Here is an 11,956-nt window from a genome sequence, read left to right as displayed (position 1 = left end):
GATTGTGGTTGAGATCTACGATGGGGAGAAAAAATGGTTCTCTCTTTTCCAACCTCCTTCACCCCCTTGACTTTCTTGGGACTCAGTGTCTAGCAATAAAGACTTATCTCATAGAGAAGCCATGAAGTTCACATTAATATATGGCAAAAAAAAAAAAGGCAAAATAAATGTTCGATGATAAGAGACAATCTTTGTAGGTGCTAAAGGCTTTTTGTCAGGTGATTTCAAATCAGAAGCATCTTGGGGACAAGGGGAATAAATGCCAAACAACACTGATCTTTATTTTTTCCATACTCTTTTTATTGCAAAGGTACATTTAAAAAAATACACAGACATTTTACCATTTACAGATTGCAGATACAGATGTTCTAAAAGAGTTAATTCTATTTTGTTGCTTTTATTATACCTGTCATCCCTGATATCACAAGTAGTTCACTTATACTGATATCAACTTAAAAAAGGGGGGGGGGGGACAGGGAGGCAGAACCTGCAATATATTCAATCAACAGAAAAGACTAGTTGTTTAGTTATAAATATTTTTTATTCTGTACATTATTGCATTAGGGAGCCACAAAATTATGTAGCATCATTACAAATGAAAACAGGTTAGAAATGGAGGAGAAATTATTTACGTATAAATACATGGATTCATTGTCTTCTTGCAGAACACACATGAGCTGAGATAATGTGCATTTAGGAAGCTCGGTTTTTGTTGTTTGTACATTGCTTAACAACTTAAACTAGTGAGGAAGCGACAAAATAAGTTAAACAATTAGCAAACAGGTAGTAATCATAACTATATTATATGGCTTTCTATTTCTTAAAAATATTTCTAAATAAAACATGAAATAAAAGAAATACTTCATTATCTTGTTTTTCTTTTAAAAAAATAAAAAAAATACCTCAAAGCTGCGTTGCTTCCTAACGTTTACACAGCAACTAAAATGTTTAATTCAGACAGGAGATACAGTTCTAGTACTACACAAGGTACAACAGGACTTGGGTCTAAAACAGTACACAATTCCTGTCAACAACAGTACACGGGAAAGAAAACATTGGTAATCCATTAATAAGATGTTATTCACAATTAAGCACTTTTGTTAATCTATTTTTTTTTCCCACACGAATATGCCCAGTTGGATTCCAAAGATTTATTTACAGAAGCAAGAGGAAGACCCTAGTTTTCAAGTCTGTCAGGAAAATAATCCATATTGTTTTCCAGTAAGCTCACACCCATGGAAATATAATCAGAGAATTTGGATGATGTAACTTTTCTGACCAATTCATTTTCAGGAAACCAAATGTCTCAGACATAGGATTTTAAAAGGGTTGGAGGGGAGGAGGAGATCTGGACCAAACCTTAAGAGGTAAAGACTCCTAAATGACGGTAGCTGTCCATAAACATATTTGAGTGCATCTTGTGGGGGGGTGGGGTCGGGGAGAATGAAGGGTGGAGCGGGTCCTACTGCATTCTGAGGGAAGCCTTTCAAAATAAAATGGTTCAATTATCCAATCCTTTTTTTCCCCTTTTTTGCTTCTTTTCTTAACTTTCCTTCCGGCCACAACAACCATATCATTTTTAAGCGTTAATATGGAGCAAAAAGAATCGATGTAGGAGTGGCTCGGATGGGCCCGTGACCTGCCCTCAGGAGAGCTGGTGGTATGGCTGGAGCCTGGAATAGTGACGTGGATGGCCGGGGAGGCAGAGACAGGGCAGATGAGACAGCTGCTGCAGCGGCCAGAGGAGAGGAGAGGAAAGCCGGGGCCAGAGGCTTAATCATATCTTTCTGGAATGCAAGTTTTGCCTAAGGAAGGAGGGGGAAAAAGGAAGTAGGGGGGCAGTGTTAAGGAGGAAGAGAATATTGCTTTAAAACAACAGCAATCTTGACAGAAATATATTTTCCCAAGTAATGCACTAATAGCAGGAAACTTCTTCGAGCTGTTAAAATCTTAACTCCAGACTCGGAACTCAAGAAATGATGGTGTTTCATGCTTGGGAGTCTGGCTCTAGGCACAGCTTAGCTTGAATTTGTTTCCACTTCACCCCTTTTTCACTGGTCTTTGCCTCTAGGCACTAGAACATGGGGAAAGTCTCCTCTTAATAGTTACGGAAACTATTTTATGGTGCTTCTTAGCAAGAAAAATAAAACACTATCTTTCTACACAGAAGATTCTCTGCTTAGACTTCAGAGCTCATTTCAAGCTCCCAGGTGTCTTCTTAACCCACAATGTAACTCACTGAAACTTTGTGCAGTATCTGAGTGACGTTCTACTCAACTGCCTGAGTAAAAAGTTTCAACACATGGGAATTTTATTGGCATTAAAAATGTGACCCATACCATCGGGGAGCAAAAGAGATGTATAGTAGGTAAGTCAGTTTAAAGGTATTTCAATTTAGAAAAAAAATGCATACTCCTTAAAATTAGGTACAAACAGAATTTAAGTTATAACTATTTTAGTCATTTATTAATTGAATGAGTTGAAAGGGAACTTAGAGATCTATAAGAGTCACTCAACTCCTAATGAATGCAGCTATTTTGTAAAATTTGTATCTTCACACATCAGCTTTGCTCAATGCAGTGTCACATATGCAAATTTCATCATAAAGCGGGCAGAATTGTGGACAACAGACCTATTGCCACCAAATAGACAAATCACATGTAGGGAGCCCTTCGGGAGCTGAGAAATCCATCTACCTGTGTAGATGGCGCCTAATTTCTGGAGATCATGGGCACTTTTGCAAAGAAACTGAGAAGCTAACATCTTGAGAGGAGATTAGAGAAGTTGAATATCCCATAGGTATGTTAGACACTAGCAGTGAGAGACACTGAAACACCCACCTCATCACACACAAAATAAGGTGAAAAGCCAGAAAAGGAGGTGAGGGGTGATCATTTTTTTAAAAGGGTAGATTTCTGTTTGTGTTCACAGTGATGCCATTAGGTTTAGCAGGTTCTAGGGTTCCCAAGGCATCACTTGCCCTAGCTCTGTTGACATTACTTTTCCTCTTTATATGCTAATGAGTGGTATTGCTCCAGGTGCAGGAGGAGGTTGGGGTGAAGGGCAGGGACAAGAGTCCTTGGAAAGTTTTCTCTGCACCACAGGATTTAGTTTGCCTCACCCAGGTAAAAGCTTCTCTCCAGAGGATCAGGAACTGAGCAATTAGGCCCTTGCGAGTCAGCTTTTCTAGCTCTGTGTTTTTCAAGTATGACCCCTATGATGCCACCCCCATCTCCCTCTCCCCACTGCCAACTCCCCCAAACAAGACTGCAGAGCACAGTGAAGATATGCAGCTAGTAGTACTCACGGCTAAAATACTGGGGCTTCGCTGGAGTTTGTTGTAAGGGCTATATTTCGGTTTCATGGGCTTCCCTGCTACTCTGTCCTTGTGCCTTCTGCTAGAAATGTGCTGAAAGGAAAGTCAGGTAGATGCATTAGCTGTTCCATTTCCTCCTTGGGGAGAGCTGAGCACTCACACTCAGTTCTCCTGGGGTGGTGAAATCACCACAAAAAAAAAAAATTTGAAAATCCAGAATCACCTCTCACGCCACAATTATCAGTTGGAGACATGTTGTACAGCGGACCAAGCCTCAGGACAGGCCTTAGAAAATGCAGAGGGGGCAGGTAGGTGGCAGTGGATAAAGCACCGGCCCTGGGTTCAAGAGGACCTGAGTTCAAACTTGACCTCAGACACTTGACACTTACTAGCTGTGTGACCCTGGGCAAGTCACTTAACCCCCACTGCCCCCCCCAAAGAGAAAAAAAAACAACAAAGAAAATATAGAGGTGAGTAGGGACCAAATACAGTGCTGGTTAAGCCAAACAGAAAGTCAGGACTGAGAGCCTGAATGGACCTTGGAGGAAATGATTGAGTCCAAACTGCTCATTTTACATATGGGGAAACTGAGTCCCAGAGAAAGGAGTGACTAGCCCAAGCCAACACAGTCACTCAGTCACACAGTCCCTTTACCTGCTTAAGTTGAATTTCCGAGTTGACGTGAACATCACAGATTTCACAATGAAATGTTTTGTTCTGCAATCCTGAACCCTTGTTGCCATTTTGAATCTTTAACCTGGATCCAGGTCTTGGGTAGGACTTAATTGGGCCAGCCCCATTTCGAGCTTCCACCATGGTCTTGTGTTTGGATCCTAAAGGGCCACGAAATGTAGGCATGTTACCATTTTTGATAAGCACAGTGGAGTTGACCTTAAATGTTTTTTTTCAGGTTAGAAAATTCCCCAGCTGAAACGACATTAACTAAAGCAGCTTGATCAATGGGCTGCCTCTGCTTTGTTGTCACATTTTTCCTAAAAGGGCTGATTCCGTTACACCAGAAAGCTGAAATGTTTGTAACGTCTAAGCAATGACAGACAATCAGGAGCTTTAGCGGAAAAAATGTTTGCAGTTGTCATAAGCATAATTTGAATTCAAGAGACAGATGCTAACCTGTGTTATGGGCCTCTAGCTGTGACAGAGAGTTCACAGCCACTTTGCATAGAGAACAGTAAAGTAATTTTTTGGCTTTTTCCTCTTCTGATTCAGAACCGGCACTGGGAGCCCCGTTTGTGCTCTTGGAGGGCGAGGTCACTGCTCCTGGGGGCAAAGGGGTAGTCGCTCCAGTTTTGGGTAGAAACAAACCTCCATCAGTGCTCGAAGGTGGAACAGAACTATTGGCTTTCGACTTCCCTTTATCTTCTACTAAAAGAAATGCAGATTTGTGTCATTACAGTCACAGAAGAAAATGCAAATGTATTTGAATCACATCCAAGGAATTTAAAATGGAATTAAAAAAAAAATTCTGTTTGTACTTAACCACTGAATTTTGGTTCATGTAACTTTAATGGGACTGAAAACAAACTATCTTATAATTTAAAATGCGAGCTCCCTGTCATCAAGTTCTAAATTAATACAGATTAAGATCAAGGTTCTTTTTGGTGGGGGTGGGGGGGATTGGGGGTGGTTAATGACCTTGTCCTTCCACTTGCATTTGGCTGTGATAACAACTTTCTGGATGATACTACAGAGCTACAAGCTCTACTCCAGTGTGTTCCTAAGTAGAAATGAAAACCATTATCAACCCAACCCAATTCTCTTCCCAGGGCTTCAGTATCTGTCCCATTATATGAGATGACAGTAACATGAAATCAGTCATTAGGCAATGTTAACTTCATTTGACCACTTAAGTTTTAATTAACACATGAATATAAAGCTAAAACCTCCATTTCAACACCATGTTAAAATTCCAATTTTCCTGGAGTTGGGGTTGGGAGGAAGGGACAAGCATCATTAACTTTGGCCACGATTAGTTAAATTTTCATTGCTTATTTGAATGACAACAGAATTTATCCCAAAATGCAAAAAGCAAGGACTCCATCCTATTTATCAATTACTGCTGATCTAAATTTAAGTATCAAGTAATGACAATGACCATAAGTAAAACGATGAGGATTAACCAAACCATTTACAAACATCTTGGCATTTTGATTGTGCAAGTCTTAGAAGCTCATAATCCTCCACCTACATGTGATAGCTGCATGAGAGGTCAGAGTGACTTTTACAGAATCTGCCTCCAACCAGGCTCAATTGTGATTAAAGGTGGGCTCTATTCATTGGCTCCTTCAGGACACAAACTGGAGCCTCTGCCACCCAGCAGCAAAATCCAGGCATGTGCCCATATCCAACCGAGCTGGTGCTTCTGGAAAACATCGATGGAGATGCTGATAACAGTTCATTAAGCAAAAGAGGGGGCATTAAAGTTCAAATTGCATATTTTAGTAGCAATAGCTAAATTTGATCTGAGCACTGTTGGCCTGGTAGATAAAAAGCGATGGAGTAGCTAGGGTAACCAAGGTGACTTTCAGCAGGGTGTATATTTGTGAAGGCTCAACAACGTGGCAAACCTAGAGTTGAGGCAGTGGGAGAGGAGATTTCAACTAAAATCTAAAGGAATACTGAATAGATACAAACCTCAGGGTTTTCCCTAAAGCTGGCTCCCTCAACCTAATTATCAATCAGTGAGGGGGAACAAGCAATTCCCTTCACACAGGTGCATTCATTCTTTCCCGATGCCATGCAGCACCCAGGAAAAGGTCACAGGACCCAGGTGTATAAAGATAGCATACCTTTTGTAAACAATAGTATCTGTATCTCTGTTGGTCCATCCTAACCTGCAGGTTAAGATAACGTAGATCAATTGGACTACAAACTTCTTGAGGTCTGATTCTCTCTTTTCTACACGTTTCCTATATAAGAATGTCAACTTTATGGAATCATGTATTCAGTGATAGAGTACTTTCACATTTGTAGTTATGGAATTTAGGGACTCTCCAGTCTTAAATTTTAATGTTGCTGCCTACTGATTTTTTTTTTCCTGTCCTGATTCCTGTCCCTTTCTCCACCCACCCCCAACAGATGGGCTTGGACTTGCTACTGCCTAGTTTCTCTTGTTTTACCTTCTTATTCGCTTAATGCTGCTTGTGGACTGTGCTTGACCACCATGGCTCTCCTTTCAACATGTAGTTAATGGGAAAAGGGAATTTGTTATAGATTGTTTCCCCCCTGCCGTTCAACAAATATTCATTTGTGTTCCCATCTAGTGCAAGGATACCTGTAGTGAGTCATGTGACTTGAACAGGTCACAACCACACTTTATACTTTTATCATTTTTACATCTTCTCTTGATAGTCTTTCTCTTCTTGATTTCATGACTCCATGTTCTCCTACTCTTTTTTTGATTGCACTTTTTCTTTTTTGCAGGCTCATCTTTCTTCCACTCTTAAAACATGGATGTCCCCCAAGGTCATGGCTTTGCTTTTTTCTCTCTTTACACTGTCTACCTTAGCCATTCCATCTATTCCTAAGATTTCAATGAGCAACATTATGTAGATGGCTCATAAATGTCTATTTCCATTTCCATTCTCTTTCTGGAGCTCTAGGCCCATAGCTCTAACTATTGGATATTTCCACCTGGAGGTCTTGCTGAATGCTCAAGGTAAATATCCTCAAAACTAAATTCATCACCTTCTGCCCCAAACCTCCACCTCCTTTTAACATCTCTATTTCTATTGACCACCCTACAGTTTCCTACGTCAAACAGGTCTGAAAGCTCGGTATCATATCTGATTCTTCTTTCTCCTTATGTTGTCACCTTCTGTCGATTCTACCTCCACAATATCTCTCACTTCCATTCCTTCCTTTCTATGCCAAACCTGCAACCATCCTACTTCAGGTCTTCATTACCTCTAGGTTGTATTAATCTTTCATGTGGTCTTCCTCATTTCATTCTATCCTCTCTCCAATCCATCAATGAGATACTTGTTGGGTAATCTTTCTCATGCAATGCTGTGATCCTATCACTCTTATACTTGAAAGCCTTCAGGGCTCACAGGAAAATAGAGGGAAGGTTTTGGATAGCAGTGGGAAAGTGAAATGAGGTATGGACATCTCATTAGATAAGTAGATTCTATCATATCAATCAGTATCAAGTGCCTACAGTGTGCCAAGAACGGTGCTAAATTTTGAGGATACAAAAATAGGCAAAAAACCAGTCAGTGCCCTCAAGGAGTTTACGATCTAATGGGGGAGACAGCATGCAAACAAATATATATAAAGCAAATTATATACAGGGTAAATAGGAAATGATTACAAGATGAAAGGCAATAGAATTGAGAGGGCCTGGGGAAAGCTTCCAATAAAAGCTGGGATTTTAGTTGGGACTTAAAGGAAGTCAAGGAGGCCATAGTGGGAATAGAGGAAAGAGAGCATTCCAGGTATTGGGAATAGCTAGAGAAAATGCCCAGAGCCAAGAGAAGTGCTGTGACTTATTCATGGAAAAGTCAGAGGCCCCATGTCACAGGACTGAAGAGGATGTGCTAGGCACACCTTACTGGGTTGTAAGGAGACTGGAAAGGTGGGAAGAGCTTAGGGTATGAAGAATCTGGGATGCTAAAGAGATGCCAGATTTTGTTTTTGCTCCCAGAGGCAACAGGGGCAGATGTGCGCTTTAGGAGAATCAGTTGAATGGCTTTTACTGCCAGTTCAGGTCAGCAGACTCTCTGCAACTCACAGTCTTCTCACAGAGTTTTCTATTGTTTAGAGCACTGAGGAGTTCAATGACCTGTCAAAGGCCACATGGTCAGCATGTGTCAAATACAGTTCTTCCTGGCTCTAAGAGAGGCTAGACACCTCTCTGTCCACTGTGTGTTTCCTCTAAATTTAGATGACCAAGAGGAAATAAGAATTTAGATATGACAAAAGTAGCAGCTACAAACCAGGAGGAAGAATAACTGGACCAGTAAGTCATAGGAATCAATAATCACAAAGAGAGAGAGAGAACAATAAGGCCCACACCCTTGGTAGACTATGTGCAAATGGACAAAGTATGGTTAGCAAACAAGGTGAACTAGAAATCCTAATGCAAAGAGAAGCTTTTGAGCTTATATTACCACAAGTGAAATAGGGTAGGACTCATGACTATGATTTGGCTCCAGATATGTCTACTCTTCCTCAATTAAAAGGAGCATAATAGACAATAGGAAGGTAGATTATGATTTTATACTAAAAATGTTAACAGGGGCAGCTAGGTGTCGCAGTGAATAGAGCACCGGCCCTGGAGTCAGAAGTACCTGAGTTCGAATCCGGCTTCAGACACTTAACACTTACTAGCTGTGTGACCCTGGGCAAGTCACTTAACCCCAATTGCCTCACTAAAAAAAAAAAAAAGTTAACAATAAAACAGAAATTTAATTTTAAAAGTCTCTCTAGGGGGCAGCTAGGTGGCGCAGTGGATAAAGCACTGGCCCATTGCCTGAGTTCAAATCCGGCCTCAGACACTTGACACTTACCAGCTGTGTGACCCTGGGGAAGTCACTTAACCCCCATTGCCCTGCCAAAAAAAAAAAAAGTCTCTCTAGAAATGGTGGCAAAACACCCCCAAAACCAATAATTCTTTTTTTATTTTTTTTGTGAGGCAATTGGGGTTTAGTGACTTGCCCAGGGTCACACAGCTAGTAAGTGTGTAAAGTGTCTGAGGTCAGATGTGAACTCAGGTCCTCCTGAATCCAGGGCCAGTGCTCTATCCACTGCACCACCTAGCTGCCCCCCAAAAACAATAATTCAAGGAAATCCAGAATGAGGAAGGAAAAACCCTGTTGGAGAACATTTGAGTCAAAATCAAAAGAGGTAGAAACTGAAGTGATTTCTCCTGCTACTTCCACCCCCACCACTCAGTTGTGTACTACAGACCACCCACCTGGATAGAAGGAACAACTAGATGAGTTTATGAAACATAGTGCAAGTACAAAACAAAATGATGATATTGTAATTGAGAGATTATAACTATCTTAACATCTGTTTGGCCTCTTTCTTCTCCCCAAAGCAGAAAGCTAAAGAAATTTATGATTTGCCTCAGTGAAAATTTCAGAGTTCAAAGGGCTGAAGAAGCACTAAGAGGAACTGCAAGTCACAACCCATTTCTGATCTATAAGGAGGAAATTGCTGTTAAGCAGAAATGACATGAACCTTGGATGGGCCATGGGGGTGGGGTGGGACAGGGACATAAGTGACCACTGTATCACCGAGTGTGTTTTAGAACAGGGCTTCTTAAACTTTTTCCACTCCAGACCTCTTTTTGCCTGGGAAATTTTTATGCGACCCCAGTTACAGAGGTACATAAAAAAGATATATATAACCTTTTATTGTGGCCAAATTTTTTGTGACCCCCATATTCAAATATGCAACCCCATATGGGGTGGAGACCCATAGTTAAGAAACTTTGTTTTAGAGAAAGGAGAAAGGGGAATCTGAAATGGTTCAGAGAAAGTATGGATAGAATCTAATGGCCTAATATTTCTTTTTTTTTTGGGGGGGGGGCTCGGCAATGGGGGTTAAGTGACTTGCCCAGGGTCACACAGCTACTAAGTGTCAAGTGTCTGAGACCGGATTTGAACTCAGGTCCTCCTGAATCCAGGGCTGGTACTTTATTCACTGCACCACCTAGCCGCCCCCTAATGGCCTAATATTTCAAAAGGCAAATTCTCAAGATGAAATTCTGAAGACATAAGCCAAAACGATTCTGATGAGAATGAAAATGAGAACCAATTAAAAAGCCCAGTGGTGATGCACAGGAAACTTACCTATAAACACAAAAGTGGCAGTTGTGATATAGTGGAAAGAATGCTGGATTTGGAGTCGGGAGGACCAGGGTTCCAATCCTGGCTTGGCCACTGGTATAACTTCAGAGTCAATAAACAACTATTTACTAAGCTCTTTTGATATGTGCTAGATGTTGGGGGACATGAAGACAAGAGGAAAGAGTATATGCTGATAACTACAAATTTACTGAGAACTGACTGATCCCCTACCTAGGCAGGTGAATTTCCTGGGGCTAATCAGTCTTTGTCAATTCCAGATTCTTGACTGACTTATGGACCTTCCCCCACCTTACTCCTTGGACTTTATGTTATTATGTAAAAGGGTCCACCTACATGAGATAGCTTCTATTTAGAGTTAAGTAGCATTTATACTTTTTTTTTTTTGCAGGGAAATGAGGATTAAGTGACTTGCCCAGGGTCACAAAGGTAGTGTCAAGTGTCTGAAACTGGATTTGAACTCAGGTTCTCCTGAATCCAGGGCCAGTGCTTTACCCACTGTGCCCCCTAGCTGCCCCCTATGTAGCCGTCTATACTTAATTCAGGAGCAGTTCTGTAGTTTCTTTTGCCAAAGGTCCATCTACATTAAGTAGTTAAGTAGTTTCTGTATGTGACTCTGGAGCAGTCTTTTGGTTCCCTTTTGTTCTGTTGCCCCATAAAAACCCTGTCCTTGGTTTCCATCTTTGGGTATTCCTAGCTTCTTCCTTTGTGAGTTCCGAGCTAGAGTTCCTCTGCCCTGATTAAAGACTTTATTTTCTCCTATATCGATTGTTTCCTCAATTTACAGGTTAACAATGCCTCAAAGAGTTTACATTCTATTGGGGAGATAACATCGAATAATAATAAAAAACAGTAGCTAACATTTATATAGTACTCTCTACATACAGGGTATTCCAAAAATCTTAGGTTAGGATTAGCTTAAAACTGCATTATTGGTATCATCTCAATTGCTACTGTCACACATAATCATCTTCATGATATATGTGACGTAAATCTAGAAATAAAAGATGACTGAGGAAAGTCCTTGTAGCCACAGGGATCAGGAAAGTCTTGATGCTGCTTGAGTTGGGTTGTGAAGGAACCCAAAGATCCTATGAGATGGCAGTAAAGAGGGAGTGTATCACAGACCTGGGAGACAGGCCCAGGGAGGGAAGGAGTGTCATGTGGGAGGAGACAACAAGAAGGACCTTTTGGCTAAACTGTAGAGTACCTGCTCTTCAGATGGGTGAGTGCCTAGCTTGGATGATTCTACATTTTAGTTCAGACTGAACAACAGATTTTTCTCCAGGCTTATTCTTTCTGGGAGAATTTTAATGAATTTTCTCAGTGTTTCTTTTTTATCTTACAAAGAGGTCAAATTGCTGGATAATATTGATCACTCCTCATTTTTGGAATTATGTACAGAGATACATTGGCCATATTTAATATTGTGGCTCACTTCGACGCATACTTTATCATATTTTCATGTCATGTGCTATGTAATTAAAAGTATTTACTTGATGTTTACATAATCTAGAATGCAATTTAATTCAATTAAGGACTTGTTAAGTGCCTATCACATTCAAGGCACTGGGCTGAAATGAAAGTGAATGAAAATCAATATAAATGAAAGTAAAAATGAAATAAAAATAAAAATGATAAAACAAAATAGTTTCTGCCTTGAGGTGTTTACATGCCCATTTTAAAACATTTTTTCCAGTTAAACATGATTTTTTTTTCTATTTTAGTTGTCTTATAATCACAGTATCATTGCTGAAGTAAATTCTAAGTTTGGAAATGTGCCAATGAGTCCCACCTAATTTGGGAA

The 11,956-nt window shown here is 40.5% G+C and overlaps 1 protein-coding gene across 4 annotated transcripts in view; it reads right to left on the bottom strand.

The window, feature by feature from the left end:
- Positions 1–307: 307 nt before the first annotated feature.
- Positions 308–11,956, bottom strand: part of ZNF385B (zinc finger protein 385B) — a 525,190-nt gene continuing 513,541 nt past the window's right edge. For 2 of the 4 annotated variants that reach the window (XM_043990458.1, XM_043990460.1), the window contains 4 exons: positions 4,448–4,699; positions 3,971–4,149; positions 3,308–3,409; positions 308–1,805 (listed from right to left, as the gene is read on the bottom strand). In XM_043990458.1, coding sequence (XP_043846393.1) covers positions 1,587–1,805; positions 3,308–3,409; positions 3,971–4,149; positions 4,448–4,699 — 752 coding nt within the window. In that variant the 3' untranslated portion in view covers positions 308–1,586. The remainder of the gene's footprint in view (positions 1,806–3,307; positions 3,410–3,970; positions 4,150–4,447; positions 4,700–11,956) is intronic. The other 2 variants (XM_043990457.1, XM_043990459.1) reach the window with 1 other exon arrangement.

This window comes from Dromiciops gliroides, chromosome 3 (genome assembly GCF_019393635.1).
Source record: "Dromiciops gliroides isolate mDroGli1 chromosome 3, mDroGli1.pri, whole genome shotgun sequence".
Classification (NCBI taxonomy): domain Eukaryota; kingdom Metazoa; phylum Chordata; class Mammalia; order Microbiotheria; family Microbiotheriidae; genus Dromiciops; species Dromiciops gliroides.
Note: the sequence above shows the minus strand (reverse complement) of the source record. Positions and strands in the feature narration are given on the sequence as shown.